Source organism: Haliotis asinina, chromosome 6 (assembly GCF_037392515.1).
Source record: "Haliotis asinina isolate JCU_RB_2024 chromosome 6, JCU_Hal_asi_v2, whole genome shotgun sequence".
Lineage (NCBI taxonomy): Eukaryota > Metazoa > Mollusca > Gastropoda > Lepetellida > Haliotidae > Haliotis > Haliotis asinina.
Window position 1 is genome coordinate 47,102,175 of NC_090285.1, and position 17,228 is coordinate 47,119,402.

Consider the following 17,228-nt stretch of genomic DNA (forward strand, 5'->3'; position numbering starts at 1 on the left):
CTGTGTTTTTCACATTCCTCAGGAGTTGAACAGATGCATTTCAATCATAGGACCTTTCCTTTTGATATGTCTAGGGTGACAAGATGTATAAAACAGGTATGAGTGCGTGTCGGTGGGTTTGCAATAAAGTGTGAACTCCTGTTTGTGGAGATCTTTATTGTATGAGACCCAGGTGTCAAGAAAAGCAACTTTGTTTCTTGAGAATTCAGCAGTGAATTGTAAAATGCAGTAAAATGTGCACTATTTAAATACTATCCAGTTGGGCATTTTGGAGCTGGATTTGCTTGCGCAGTAAGCTGATTGTGTATGGTTTTGACGTTTGAGCTCTGGTTTGGGCGAGCTCAATGAGGTATTTGGCTTGTATCGGTGGTGTCAAGAAATGCAGCTTTGTTTCTTGAGAATTCAGCCGTGAATTGTAGTGCGATGTGTGCTATTGAAATACTATCCAGCTGGGCATTTTGGAGCTGGATTTGCTTGCGCAATAAGCTGATTGCGTACTGTTTTGACGTTTGAGCTCTGGTTTGGGGGAGCTCAATGGGGTATGTGGCTTGTATCGGTGGTGGGCTGTACTTAAGGTGATGTGCATTACCAGCATCCCAACATGGTGGCATGAAAGATCACTTGGTGGTTTATTTCACCCGAATTTGCAGTCTTCCACCTGTATACAATCAAACTTATTTAGCTCACTGATTAACTTTGATGTCGTGAATACATGGAATGCATTGAATTTGCTTATTAATGCGTGTGTCTTGAAGTATAAGCATTTGAAAGTCGTGTGAGGATGTCGGTAACTTAAAGTCTGGATGTTGTTAACTTATTTTATTGTGCAATGAATGATGCTGGTAACTCATATTGTCATATTAGTTAGGAGCAGATACAGCATCGCCTTAGGTACAGTGAACATAGAATAGTGTCATCAGGTTCTGTGACTTGGTACAATGTGTGCTATCCTACCCTCAGAAAGTGGGTTAGACCTTAATCACTTGGTCAGATTCATTTGTCTGGTTCCCATCTTCATGTGGGTAGAATGCAGTCATCTTTAAACAACACTCAAATATTTCTTTCCATTTCTGATGTCACCTGACTGTATATTGCTGGAATATTGCAAAAATCAGCATAAAACCTAATTCAAACACTCATTCACTTATTTACTGGTGTGTAGACATGAAGCGTCAGTTTGAAGCTGTGCATCGCTTGAATAAGAGACCTGATGTATGCATGTGATTCTGCTACAAAATTTGTGAGTAATTACCCCCAAATTATTCCATATATATCGCAGGACAATTTGTCTCATGAAAATACTCGTTCATTCACAGTTGTTAGTGTTAAGAGCGTAAACGTTCAGTGCAAGGTGGCCATGTGCTTCCACTCTTGAGTGATTTCGTTCAGTAACAGTTCTTATTATGAGTGGAAAACTTTGTAAACTTTCTTTTCTTTATGGTAATTACAAGTGTTGGTACAAATAATTTCTAAATGTTATTTTAAGCTGGGATTTGTATTTAAATTTCAGCTTGAACCTGTAATATCTGTAAAGCTGAAAAGGTCTACGCACCCAACTGTCACTCAAAGTGCAAACTGTCATTGTATTGTGACACAGACAAACACTGCCAGAATAAACAGTCTCAAAAAAAAAAAGAATCGTGTATTGAAATAGCAGAATCTACAGACACTAACCAATTTTTTTTTTGATGATTGTTTGTTTGTAATGAAGCAATCGTCAACTGTGAGATTTCAACAAATTTCAAACACTTTCTGCCATTTTGAACATGAACATCAGAGATGAAAGTGTGGCTCTGTGTGCAAGAGGCGTACTGTGAGACAGTGATGAGAGGAGATGTACCAGTAAGACGCGATCTGTCACTGACTACTTTGTAAGTGATCATGACAGCTAGTGGTGGTGCACCGGTCAGTTATATGCGATCAATAGATCCCTGGACAAGTGATGGTAGCGATAATTACTGTGAACATATTCACGTATTTGATTGCTGACCCTTTGAGTCGTGCAAGATGGAAACAAGGACCTTTGGAGCTGATGGTGTTTGAACGTTAACAAGCCTGCGTGGCCCAAGTGATAAGATGGAGACCCGTCATTTGGTGAAAAACTGCTTTAAGTCTGGAAACTGACTGTAATTTTGTACAGTTATCAATCTTCAATGGCCTTGAATAAATGCATTACTGGTATATGAAATGTGTTAAAGTTGAAATTATTGTGCTGGTGTAACAGCTTAATCACAATAAGCAGATGCTCACTTTATGATTTATTAGATGAAGCATTGTAAAAGTGGGCCTGAACACTTGTGATGCAGAGATATCAACTGTCATGAATTCATCGGAATCATCCCGAAAAATGCATTTTTCAATTTTTCGATCAAAATATATCAAAGATCTTGATAGTCTTACTTAATGGAGGGTTAGGATCTTCTTTGACTGTAAGTAATGATAATTAAATAAATATAACACTTTATTTACAGAAGCTTCTAAATTGTTTACAGATTATTTGTATCAACAGCAATCAAGCATGGCTTAGTTTTTTCTCTCCGTAAAACCAATTAATAGAGATCCCTAATTTGTTGGGATAGTTCCTATTTTATGCTATCTTAGGGATTCCTAATTGCACCAATTAGGGGTTGGCATCTCCGGATCTGTTGCGTAGTTGATACAAAATCACTGATTCAGAAATTGTTAAGACAATTTTCATAAAGTATTACTGATTTACAGAGTATTCCCTTGGAAAATATTGAAATGATATATATGCTCACTTGCAGACCTGTTTCTTTGTGACAATATTGATATATTAGAACCTACTGTTTTGTAGTACAATCACATCATTTGATATATATCATTTTATTATGCCATCAATGAAATCTGTTTCAACAGATAGTAGAGACTGATTATCCTCAGGCATGTACTATATTTATGAATCAGTTAAGTTTAAATCCATGTTTCTTGTTTTTATAAACAAATTCCTTAAATTAATCAACTCCAAATATCCTTGTTTATATTTTAGTATTATTTCTAAATTCATATCAGGAAATTAACCCAAGTCAACATGTTCTTTATCCTTGTGCAATTTGCTCACAAAGCAGGAAAAACACACCACAAAATCAAATTGTAATAAAGTGAGTCAGTTCAGTACAGATCATGATGAAGAGAAAGTCATGCAACAATGTGATGACGACTCCATATTTTTAAAGACAGACGCCGATAATTCCTATAATGCCCTTTAATGTTCATGTCTTTCATAAAGCCACACCAGCATCATTACACAGAGTGATCTCCTTCTTCTGAGAGAATGCACTCCTAAATGAAAGTGGCTGCTTCTTCCTGTGGATATTTCTCTGTCCGACTATCCTTTCCACTGTATTTGCTTAGTTGAAAGTCAAGGCCTAAAAGGTCAGTTGTTTCCATGATCACCCCAATGAGCACTTCGGAAGAATATAAACAGTCTACAAGACTGATGAGAATTGTTCGGGAGTACTCATGGGCGAAGCGTCTCCTTTTCTCCTCACATGCCTACTATTTACATTGTTTTGCTCTTGATTGCTGTAGGTTTTTGCTGGCATATACCTCTTTCTTTCAAATTAAAATCAAATACTATGTGATGCTGTCAGGCTATGGTGGCTTCGACTTTCAAGTGATCATGTGAGTTTGGTATTGTGGAGCTTGAATTTCCTATCACTTCACCAGAGCCGAGCAGCCAGGAAATTAAGTAGAGAAACAAATGTTGGAGATGAAGATTGGAACAAGTGCCCTGCGGAAACCTGGATTTCAGTCACGAGTGTGCTTTGTTTTCTAAGACGAAAGTAATGTCCTGTGTTATTGTTTATTAGATTACAAAGAAATTTAATATTGTTAAGTTAAAAGAAGTAGCTGACATTTTTTGTGTGGACCTGAGCAAATCCTTCTTATTTATCATCATTTGATTCATGATAACGAGAATAGATTAAATAGAAGTTCGCGATAACAAGTCCAGCTCCCTAGATTGACTTGAAATAGACAATTTGGTCATTCCACTGGGGAAGAAACTTTGGTATAAACAATCTAGTGACATACCATTACTGACCAACTCTTCAAAACACAGGTGACAACCACTTGCTGACAGAGAATACTATTGATAAATACTGCACAGAATCATAAAATGTTTATGATTTGTAGGATAAAATTATTTCTTTTTTTATTCTTGACAGTGTATGTAAATATGATGTCTGAAATACTGTTTGGGATACACTTATTATGTTGGAATCAGCTTTAAAATATTTGATTGGATCTCTAAATTCCTAAATTGAAATATCAGTGATTAACCATAATTGTTTATTAACACTAAAGCCTAGTGGTGAAAGTGTTTGCTTTGCATGCTGAAGATATGGGTTTGATTCCGCACATGGGCACAATTTGTCAAGTGCTTATCTTGTGCTCCTTTGATATTCTTGGAATATTCTAAAGCGTTGTAAAACTGTGCTCATTCATTCATTCTTTAATAATGGTTTTAGAATCTTCAATCTATGACAGACTGTGGATAAATAACCTGGGCCACACAATCCAGTGACTGAGATTGAACCATGCAATTTTCTGAACCATACCATATGTAGAATATAGGATTTGCTTGTACAATTAGTATTACCCACAATAATAGTGCAGATCTTAGTATATCGCAATAGGTATTGCAATACAGGTGCCTAGATCACATTATAATGTGTTGCAATACAGTTTACTTGCCAGTACATCCTTATGTACCGACCAGTCACCTAACCAGGGGCCTGTTTCACAAAACTCGCGTAAGCCTAAGATCTCGTAACTTTTCTCATAGCATTTGCACCTCTGCCACAGTATACCAGGTACACATGCTACGAGAAAGTTACGAGATCTTAGGTTAACGAGAGTTTTGTGAAATGGGCCCCTGGCCTACTGATCCCAATCTTACATTTAATGGAGTGATAGTGTAGCCTAGTGTGTAAAGTGTTCGCTCATCATGCCAAAGATTTGGGTTCGATTTCCTACATGGGTACTGTGTGCAAAGTCCATTTATGGTGTCCCCTGCCTTGACATTGCTGGAATATTGCTATAAGCTGCATAAAACAATATCACATGAAACCCAGTTCCATGAAAACTAAAGGAAAACATGTTGCAAGTGTTCTTGTGACATTGGTTGAAGTGATTTCTACTAATGTACTTGATTGGAAGACTCGCCTTAGTGATCAATCATGCTGTATGTAACAAACCAAATTATTGACTTGAGGAGAATTCAGTTAAAAATTAATCATGGTTTCCTTTTAGTACAGAGCTTCTACTTTGATGTTCCTGTTACGCAAATGGAACCTTTTGAAGGATATTTTAAGAAAATTGCTTGAGTCTAGGGTTGGAATCATTTCAGTATCCCAGATGTGTCTGTTAAGAGACTTTCATGAGAGTGTTATTTGGGCATGACATTCATGGCAACACTCCTAGCCGCGTGTGTGGTTGGTGCAATTACATTGTCATTTGCACAGAAGCATTTTCTTATGGAAATATTATTTAATAAGGTGGTATCTGGTAAGCCAGTTGGAGCCTCATAGAGGTGTTGAGATCTTCAAAAGGGCTGGGTCATCTGACCCATCACCTGTAATTTCGAGATGATCACTTCAACAAATGTTGATGAAATCAGAACTAATTTGTGCATCTTACAGAATTCTTGATGAAGCTGGTGGTCGGAGTGACTATTCTTAATACAAGTTCAAACTAGAACATTGCAGGACTCTTAGCCCCAAACTTCAATGATTTACTGTTTGGAATGCTGTTTAACATAGGACAAAGATGAATGTTTCATTATATGAAGGTTATGAATAATTGATTCTAGACAAGGGCACTGATCCAGGCAATTGGCATACAGTGACACACAGTCAACTACTTAAGTCAGTGTTCAGTGACATGCGCTTATTGCAACAGACTTGGACCAAAGCATGTATGGCTTTCTAAGACTATGGTTGATTTAATACAGGCACTACCAGGAAAGGTCCATGTTAGAATTGATCTTCATGCAGCAACCTGTGCTTGTCGTAAGTGGCAAATTATGCAATGGGATCAGGTGGTCATGCTCGCTGACTTGCTTGACACAGTTGGTAGATCAATGTTCATAATGTTGATCACTGGATTGTCTGGTCCAGACTCGATTATTTTCAGAACACTGTCATATAGCTTGATTATTGCTGAGTGGCATAAAACTAAACTAAACTTAATGCATTCTGTGAGTGTGAGTATGAATTTACACCACTTGCAGCAATATTCCAGCAATTCTATTGTGTTGGACACCAGGAATGAGTTTCACACATTGTTCCCATGTGGAGAATCGAACCCCACATGGGCATAAATGTGTAAACGCTTTTACCTCACAAGGACTCTCACAAAAATAGTAATAATTCCAGGAGATGACTGATACTGATTTGTGTTTCGTCTTGTTTCAAACCTGGGTCTTCAGCATCATTCTACAGGTGTCATATGTTAGTGTTGGTGATTTTGAGTCTTTTGTTACAAGCAGGGTTTCAAGCCCATTTCTGGTATCCCCAGCTGTGATATTGCTGGGAAATTGTTAAACAGAGTGTATAGCTATTTTCACTCACTCACTCACTTCAGTGGATGACTGATGCTGACCTGTGCTTTGTTGTCTTGTTTCAGTTGCGTCGTGTCCGGGGCAGCAGTTCTAGCCGTGTGGGGTCCAAGCAGCAGTTTGTTATGCACAATAAGGCTCCACTGTGGAATGAGAACAGTCAAGTCTACCAGTTAGACTTTGGTGGACGGGTCACTCAAGAATCTGCTAAAAACTTCCAAATAGAGTTTCGTGGGAAACAGGTACATTTCTAATCTAGCTTATAGCATTAGTCAGGGTGGTGTAAACACCTTTTTGCTGTACAGCAGCACACTTAAACTGTGGAGCAGTTAACACAAAGTTAAAAATTTTGTCAGTTCTAATCAACTACTCCTGCAGACAGGAAGTCATGAATAATATGAGTTTATGATACCTTATGGACCTTGTGGTAGAATGTGTGAAAGCAATATAAAATACTCACTCACTCGAAGGCACCAAGGTTGTGGATTACTGTTTATGGACAAGAACCATCTCAGTGAAGGAGTTTAGTTTTACGTCACTTTTAGCTTTTATCACCAGAAATGGGTTTCAACCATTGTAACTATGTGGGCAATCAAAACCTGTGTCTTTCGGGGTTACAGGTGAATGCTTTAACCATAAGGCTACCCTACTACCCAAGAACTCCTTGAATACACTTTGCTGGTACTTTTTACTGGAAGGACATGAGTGCATGCCATGTTGTATCGGTAACATTAAGATGATGAAGGTGTAAAAAATAGTTCTGAAGCATTGTGAGTAGGAGTAAAAGATGTTGTCCATTAAAAGTGTCATTTGTTCATGTTCTTCCAACTTTTAAATGTCAATCAAAGAACTCAGTACCATCATACAAGACACAGGCCATTTTTGTAGACAGACTTTTGGTTGGTGTCTAATCAAAGAATGTATGGCTGACATGAGTTAGTGGAGGCATAACACAGCCATTATTCATCTGGACTGGAACTGTGCTTGTCATGGAGTTCTGTGTCATCTCCTCACCTATATATTGAGAAGCTCTATAATGTGGGAAGTTACAGCTACCTGCTGTCAGTGGGTGGAGGAAGAAGGTGTTTCCTTGGCTTCTCTTGACAATGTCAACAAGAAAGCAAACATTTCATATCCGTAAGCTTGATTTCTGAACATCTTTCAATCTCCCAAAGGTATTGCATTTCAAATATGACTGTCACACAGGACCTTACAAAACCTCTGAATAAGGAAAGGCATCTTTGTCTTCATCCTGGGTGTCACTGCACACCCCTGAATCCAGAATACCACGGCTCCTTTATAGGATGACATTGGGATAGCACAGTGATCACACCCCTGACTCCAGAATACTACTTGGCGCAAATTGGAAAATTGGTAAAGTAACATGTCGACTGCTCCTTTATCGGATGATGTTGGGATAGCACAGTGATCAAGGCATTTGCTAGTCACACCAAAGACCCTGATTTGATTCTCCCCATGGGTACAGTGTGTTAAGCCTATTTCTGGTGTCCCCTGGAATATTGCTAGAAGTGGCATAAAACTAAGCTTAATCACTCACTCCTTTCTCTGATTCCTTTGAAAGACATTGAAGAAGTTGTAATAATGAAGGAAAACTAAGTTCTATTGATAGTCACTAGCTTGATAACTTTGTTAGTATCTACAGCGAAACGTTGCAACATTACAATAAAGAAGTTGACATCACTTACTCAATAACTGTGTTAGTTCCTACACCGAAATGTTACCCATTGCAATACAGAAGTTGACTGTCCATGTAACTTTCTTTTCTCTGTTTGTCATTACTTACAAGTGTATGAATATTGCTAGCTGTGTGCAGAACATCACTCAGTTATTAAGTCACTAAAAGAGCTACATTGTGCATGGTCCATGTGGATACCGTTTTTGCATTGATTTCAGTAGTGATTGATAGCAATGCATATGTTTGTCAGTACTACAAGACAACCTTAGCACACTTCTAAGCAGTGCTTGCAATACTTTGATTTGGGAGTTGGTCATCAGGGCCTGCTGCTGTCTGCATGTTATAATCTACAGGCCCTGAATGAAATCTGCAGGCCCATACCAATAAAAACATAATAGACTACACTGGTCACAACTTCACATTGTTTCTAGAAAATCAGTTAGCGAATCATGTGGCACAGTGAGACATTTTATTAGTTAATGACTGGTGTTAACATTTATGTGCAAAGTGCTCAAATACCAGAAAGTGACACTAAATTTTCGTAATATGTTGGATCATGAATGATTTCCTGATGTTAAAAAGGGGGAAAAAGCAAGGGGAAAGATTCCAGTTAAAAAAAAAGACGGTTAATTTACTGAAGGCCACAAAGGCCTGCACAACTGCTGGTGAAGTGCAATAGCAACTGGTGCTGAGCCTCCGGACCGCGATTACATCGAACGCTTGTTTTAAGTGCATTTTAAGGATGGGAGTTACAGTCGCCTAAGTGCTGAAATCACTTTCTACAATTCTTCAGTATGTTTTTGTTAATCTATTTGGGGATCAAATCAACAGCAATGCATATATACTTATCAGGTGTGAAATGTTTATATTCATCATCAGTGATGGCCTGTTTTTAGGTGATGCAATATTTTGTTTAGTTTCAGGGTATACTGATAGCCATAGATATATGTGTATCTAGTTTGGGGTTTGGGATGTGTTTAAGTGGCATTGTAAAAGTTGATGGTTAACAGCATTGGTCAGATCTTTAAAGATGTAACCTTTATTCCATTAACATGTGACATTACAATACAAATCGCGGAGTGTTTTGATAACCATGGTTTTAGTTCAATCAACAATTGAACAGATACTTACCTATTGTCAGCTTCAGATGCAGTGTGAGTTAAACAACAGCAATGCTTATGAGAGTTTATTGTCTGTTTCAGGTGATGCAGTTTGGGCGTATCGACAGCAATGCCTACACTCTAGATTTCCAATACCCTTTCACTGCTATACAAGCATTTGCTGTTGCTCTTGCCAATGTCACCCAGAGACTGAAGTAGCTGTTCCATCTGAAGGGCAGTTAATGATTCCCGACATCATGTGCTGTGTCTGTGATTTGATGGATCTATAGATCTAAGCCACAGCTGCGATGTCACAACCAGGCTCTCAGTACATGTGGAATGGCCGGAAGGTATACAAGGCTCGCAGATGTCCGTTGTTAAATGGTCATTTACTGATGCCACGATCTACACACACTTGCTTCCAAGGATAATGTTTTTTGAAGTTCAGCATTTTAACAGGTGTGGGAAGCAAAAGTCACATAGTGTTAGCTTTAATAATTACTTGTAATAAGAACTGTATTGTTTGAGTCCCTAATTATTAGAAATATTGAAATATTTTATCCATATCATACCAGGTAGAAATATGTGATATTAAGTCCTGCTAATAGTATATTTTGCTATTTCTGTTTTTCTGAAGAAAATTGGAGACAAATATTTGTATTTTAGTTTTTCAGTAATATCTTGTCAACATATCAGTTTCATGGAAATACTGGCACTAAATGTGCACTAAGTACATTATCTGTTCCTAAATCTAATGAGAGACTTTTTTCAGATGAGCGAGATAGCACCAGGCCAACTTTTGAATGATAAAATATTAGTATGCGATCAGGTTAGATGCAATTTTACTCCATGAAGATTTGAATAGAATTAATTATAGTGAACCATGTTTAACAATAGAATAATACACTTAGATTAGGCCATCGGAGCACAGTTGTGTTTGTCCAGCATACTGTCAGTAGATCAGCCTGAATCAGTATTGAAGTAGTTAGTTGCCCATATGACAACTTGGTAATTTTCAGTGGTTGACATGTAACTTTGGGTAACACTCATGAACTGACCGTCTAACTGAATAATTTTTAATGGTTGACAATGTATCAGTAGTTTCAGTAGTTAACAATGTAACTGGGTAAATTTCAGTAGTTACCATATATGGACAGGTTTCAGTAGTAGGCTCTATCAACTGGTTAAATGAATACACAGGTGATTAGGTTTCTGAGAGCATGGATTTGAATCCCAGATGGGACTCATTCAACCCAGGAAAGTACTAGAATCTGTACTCCCCTGAGAAATGTGTAATCTCAGATTTCACATCCATTAAACTGGTCAGATATTTTTCAAAAGTTGACCTCAAAGTCTGTATTATTACTGCTCCTTTTTGTTCCGAATAGTTCCCAGTAAATGACTTCAGCTGGAGCAATTTGGCAATCCCTTCCGAGGCCAGTTGCCTATCCTTGCAGCTGTATGCTTGGTGATTTGAAATTTGATATACTTTCAAATTTTATGAGAATTTCCAGTTTGCTTTGAAAATATTCCAGTATTTTCTGTTCATATATAGGTATGTTTCATGTGAGTGATGTTAGATTGGTAGCTATAACAAATGATTTATTGCAGTCTTGCGTTAGTGACTTTCTTGAAGTCTTATTACCAGCTTTATTAAGAAGCAGTTTAGAATGGAAGGATAATAGTACATGGATGAACAACTTTGTTATTGCAGTGAGAGAGATGTTGTTCATTCATATGTTGTTATCCTTCCTTACTGCTCCTACTTTAAAATGCTTCTCAAGGAAGTTACAGTTCCGAATGACCTTTACAGGCTTTCAAAATCATTGACTTGAAGTCTACAGACAGGGCCGAGATGTTAACATACTTACACCAGGTGCAACTGAGGATATAAATCCAGTCCGATCAGCCAAATTGTGTGTTAAAATGTCATAGGTTTTGGTGCACACAAACATATTTCCATGACATAGTACCCGTGAATAGCAACACAGAGACGCAGCTGATTCCTGTTTACAAGAACTGTCACAGCCCAAATGTATCTATGAAAATGAGCTGACATACTTATACATATACTGTTAGATTTATTTCTCAAAAATTGACTTGCACCTGGCTCAAATTTGACTAATAACTAGCTGACAATTTGTAATTTGGGGTTGCACGAGTGCAAATAACAAAGCCCTAAATTAAGCCCAGACAGTGATACTACAGTCATGTACAACAAATTATATATTTCATCGGTGAAATGGTTCCTGGTCATATTTAATTACTTTGATTTTTTGTGTCCTCAGTATTGTTGAATAAATCTTTAAAAATAATAATCAACAGCTTATGGTGCTCACAGATTTGGCACTGTTGTCCACCAAAATGATTTTGTACATCAAAGGGCATTATATAACAACTGCTCTGTTAAGGAACTGCCTGATGATGTTTCTTGCCCTTAGGTTCCTGCAGGCAGCCTGTATCCCGGCTGTATACAGCCTGTTTACAGTTTTCTGATGAACTCTGTATAATATAGGAAATTGGTAGATTATTTATAGAAATATAGATGTGTGTGTCTTGACATTGAGAAGTGTTTTTTTCATTTAATGGATCTGATGGTTACGATCTCATTTCAAGTCTGGTTGCATTCATTTACTGGTAGACAATGTTCTTCTACTTACATCATATTCAGAATGGTACAGAAATATTTCTTCAAAAGCTATGCAAATTTTGTCATGTATGTATATTGAGATGTTGAGTTAATTTCATGACTGATTAGTGTTTTTACATTGTCCTATACTATAGCCATCATTGTACAAAATTCAAGGTCATGATCAAAATGGTTCTCATAGCATTGATATTTTATGACTTTGCAATTCTTGTCAGCATTTCAAGATGTCACGTTTGAGTGTTGTGGTACCATCATCTGTTTTCAGCATGTTATGTTAATGTTTATTGATGTGTTACTATGTCAAAGTATGGAAACTGTCTCTATCATGTCATTGTTTAATTTGAAAACTACGAGTATTTTTATTATTGAATGAGTGATTTTTAAAGCAGGTACTTAAGTAAATGTAATTATGAATTTTATCATAACATTCCATGTTGACTAATTACCATTTCTGTTCCAAATTGGTTCTGAGTACAATTACTGAAGATATTCCTGTGATTGTTAAGAATGTGATTACCTCTTTTTAACATGGTCTGTCAGTAATTTAGTAACAATCCATTATCTTGTTATGCAGTTACAAAGTAGGAGGATCTGATTCCATTATCGAGAACAAGCGACTGTAGCTACTATGGCGGTCCCTCCAACCCTCCAGGCCTGGTTGGTTCAGCATTATTTGAATAACACTGTTGTAATGAGCACACACAACGTGCACTGGCGACAGGACCCTTGCTTATGTTGTATCTAAAGGGTTGTACAGCAAAATCTTCAAGTTTCAAATTATATTTGCTGGTGGTGGGGTAGCATTCACTCATCATGGCGAAGACGCGAGTTTGATTCCCTACATAGGTACAATGTGTGAAGCCCATTTCTGATGTTCCTTGCCACAGTATTGCTGAAGTATTGCTAAAACTGGCAAAAAACCCAAATCTTACTGAAATTAAATTTGACATTCACTTGAATTTGTGTCTTCTGCTTGCAAATTTGATACATCCTGAAAATAAAGTACTCATTCAAATCAGAACTGTTTGATGCTGAGTAAAGTTATTTTTATGTGGCCCACAAAAATTAAAAATTGCAATTGGCAATATTTGCCAAATGTAGCATTTTTTGTGGAAGGATAACTAGTCAATTTGCTAAGAAAATTCTATTTTGTTCACTTCACATACAAAGAATCCATCAGAGCATTCACTTGTCACACCAAAAACCTGGGTTTGTTTCCCCACATGGGTACAATGTGTGATGCCCATTTCTGGTGTCCCCTTCGGTGATAATGCTTAATTTTGCTAAACATGGCATAAAACTAAACATCACTCCACTTCCTGAATACCCCATTATGGCTCCCTCTCCTGTTTTGGTACTCTGCACAGGTGGATTTTTGCTTGCAGTTGACACTCTACTTATACCTTTGTATCTTAATCCATCATACAGAGTAAATAGCACAGGATGCCTTGGAATACTATGGAGGATTTGCAAATGTGCTTGATGTCCGCGTAGTATTGACTTGGGGAATATTGTTGTGGCATGTGATAAGCAGGTACCTAATTTTGTGGCAGTAAGGGAAAGAAACAAGTTTTGAGGCAGGTGCTTGAGTTTAGAGCTGTGGGGAAGGGGATACGATTATTGCGACATATGGTTTGCTTTTGGTGTAGGAGAAATAAGGTTATAACATCATACAGACGTTTGTGAGTTACCAGATGTATAGGTAAGGGATAAGTAAGTACAGTAAAGTAGGATATCAACTAGTTTCAAAGTCAAAGATGAAACCGAGAAATATATTACACTCAGACTCACCAAATCTACTCTTAAATCCAGTGTCACCATGTTAACATTGGAAGACATCTTGGAGTCTTCTGATGCATGTACTACTGCTTATGATATGTTGCTGTCTGTATAGAACTTGAGGAGAATGTACAGAATTTTAGAGAGTTGGATTCTTGTGATAACATCTGTGTCAGATGGTCACCCACAGACTAGAATTTATGTCTGCATGGGAATTTTTGCAATATTTGGTGTTCACCACAGGGCCTGTCTGGTTCCACATGGGAGCACCAGTATGAATGGACAGTAGGAACTCATGTATTTGGGGAGATTGTTGTAGGACAAAACTGTAATTGGAAGGAGAAAAAAAAAGTGTGTTCCTCCCTGCTTACTCTTTTTTTTTCAATCAAAATTCTGAGAAAAGTGCTATCGGCCTTGTCACTTTTGAAACATTTCATTTTTTTTTTATGCAGCCTAAGGCTTGTCACAAGCCTTTAATTGGCATGAATCACAGATTCACCTGTATTACGTTTTTCTGAGTTGCTACCATCAAACAGTTTTGATGGGTTTCACCTAAATGTTCCCTATCTAAGGACTGCATCACTCTGGGCTCCTCCCACTAGCTGACTTGATCATATAACTAAACAGAGCAGTGGGGTAGCCCAGTGGTTAAAGCTGCCATTTGTCATGGTTTCGATTCCACATCTGTGTGTTCAAAGCAGTTCATATCTCTTCATGCTAAATAATTTATTTAAAAAAAGTTCCACAAGAACCTGCGTTTTTTTGGTTTGGGGCTTAGTGCACAATGCAGTTCAGTTCATAGTGGTTTGAAGTAGGCAGTCGTATCAGTACAGAACATTTTATAGATGCGTTAAAAATGTCCTCGAGGAGGTGAATGTTTTCAAGTTTCAGTTTGGATTCACAGGAGTTGCTTCAAAGATTTTACAATACCTCACCTTACTGATTAGAAAAATGGTAAGATTCGTAACAGTTGCTTCAAAGATTTTACAATACCTCACCTTACTGATTAGAAAAATGGTAAGATTCGTAACAGTTGCTTCAAAGATTTTACAATACCTCACCTTACTGATTAGAAAAATGGTAAGATTCGTAACAGTTGCTTCAAAGATTTTACAATACCTCACCTTACTGATTAGAAAAATGGTAAGATTCGTAACAGTTGTCTCAAAGATTTTACAGTACCTCACCTTACAGATTAGAAATAGGGTAAGCTTCAAGATTTTACAATACCTCACCTTACGAATTAGAAATAGGGTAACCCACTCAGACTATAGCCAACAAGTGTTAAATACACATATACCTCATATACGTAACACAATGTTCAAGTTGTAAAAATCAAAATATGTATCAGATAGTTTATTTAGTTTATATGTTTTGTATATATTTTATTTATATGATTTTGTTTGAATGGTTTGTGTGGAAGAATGTTGCTGTATATGTAAATAAGCCTTTTTCCATATAATGCTCAAATCATTTTATGTGTGGTATATTGTATTCATTCCTGTACCAAATGTAATTGTGAAACAGATGATTTGCCCATTCTTATAATTTTACATATCTTGACTACATGTTAGTATATGATGAATGTCATAGAGTGACTTTGTGTGAAATTAGAACAATTTTGAAATTAATACATTTATGATACCCTTGGTATGTAACAGGAAAATATAGTATTTAACATCTCTCTCATTTTTTTGTCACAGTCTTATCTCTTAAAAATAGGCATTCTTTCATGAAACTTGACAGGAAGATCAGATTGTCAACTGGTGCCTCTTGCTTTTTAGGGATACTTAAACTTTTGGATTTTGGGGGTTTCTTTTTCAAGTCAGGTGTTGAAACTGTTAAGTTAATAATCATGTCTGTTCTGACCAAAGCCCTATCATATAACGGTACACTTTGTTGAAACTTTGCACACAAAAACACCAGGTTGTCAAATTGTGCCTTTTGCTATTTAGGGAAATGTGGACATTTTGTTTCCAGGGTTTTCCTTGAGAACGCACACACAGTGACAAAGTAGTAAAGTGGTGCTTGTAATTCTTAACAGAATATTTAAAATTACATGCATGACATCTACAAACTTTTTTTTTTTTTTCAAAAAGGTAACTTAAACATTGTCTGATAGTTGATTCTGTGTTATTGTTTTGAAAGATCAATAACTACTCTAATACAGACCAATAGATTAAACAGCAATGCTTTGATCCAGTTTGACAGAGTTCTTGCTGGACTTGCTTTAACTATCACATGAGTTGCTCTCTCGAATTTGTTTGATGGATTTATGTTCCAATGATTGTGTATAGATCATTCCAAGGTTGATAAGACATCTGTCCATTCCTAGAGAAACATTCCTTACATATTGTGAAAATGTGCAAAATATTTTCAAATTCCATATTGATAACTATAAATTGCCATATTACCCTCTGACCAACATTTTCAAAATCTTACTGACAAAGATGGACAGTTTTCACGACAGTCCATATTTTGTGGTCTATGATACAAATCTGTTTACAGCAAACATCACAGAACATGTAACTATTGATGAGAAAGTTTAAGTTCTGTCAGTGTTAGCTGTACATCTACCAAATTTGCTCAAGTTTTTAAAACAAACATAGCTTGTGTTTGATGTTCAAAGGTCTCCCTTTCATCAATCTTTTAAGTGCACAAAGTGCTTATTACAGTGAATATCATAATTAGTGTAATGTAATGAGTTATGTCCCTTGACTTGCTTGCTCATTTAACTAATTTCTTGCTCATTAATACACCTTGCTTAGGTTTTAGTCAGGGTAAATAGATATGTGTTATTCCTGCTTTTTGGAGACATAAATTGCCATAACAGCCTTTGAATGACTGAAATGGTGTATCAACCATATTTTATTTCTCTTGCAGCGATATCTGTCATGCAGGCAAGCTGGTGGTGTGAAACAAATTCAGATAGTAATGATTGCATTAAAACTGAATAAAAATAGGCTTTTAACTCCCTTTTAATGTAACCACTTTTTTTGCTGGATAATTTAAATCATTTTTCAGCCAGTGACTCTACAGTGATAAGCAAAAAGTAAAAGTTACATCCTGAAGGTTTTCAGGTTATTGCGAACTGCTGCTTCAATCATGGAGTGGAACTTTTGGAAATAACACTTCAAAGTTTACTAGAAATAGCTTGTAAATTAATTGCACTTGTCCGAATAAAACATAGCTCTTCAGCTACAACACACTGGTCGTGCGTTTGTGGCAAGTATTTGCAGGAAGCAATATGCATGTGTCAACTCCAACAAATCATAATGCGAAAAACAAGTTTTTAGCATTGCTCTGTCTTTGTAGTTAGGGGGCAATTTGTTACGGAGAATGTGAAACAGTCATGACAGATCATTGCAGAAGATGAGCTGTTTGTGTAGAGAGGCTGTAGGACTAAATACAGTTCTTGAGGGG

At 36.9% G+C, this 17,228-nt stretch overlaps 1 protein-coding gene across 2 annotated transcripts in view; it reads left to right on the forward strand.

Moving 5' to 3' along the window:
* Window positions 1-9,632, forward strand: part of LOC137288093 (tubby-related protein 4-like) — a 189,912-nt gene extending 180,280 nt beyond the window's left edge. For both annotated transcript variants that reach the window (XM_067820470.1, XM_067820471.1), the window contains exons 12-13: window positions 6,649-6,822; window positions 9,479-9,632. In XM_067820470.1, coding sequence (XP_067676571.1) covers window positions 6,649-6,822; window positions 9,479-9,595 — 291 coding nt within the window. In that variant the 3' untranslated portion in view covers window positions 9,596-9,632. The remainder of the gene's footprint in view (window positions 1-6,648; window positions 6,823-9,478) is intronic.
* The last annotated feature ends 7,596 nt before the right edge of the window (window positions 9,633-17,228 follow it).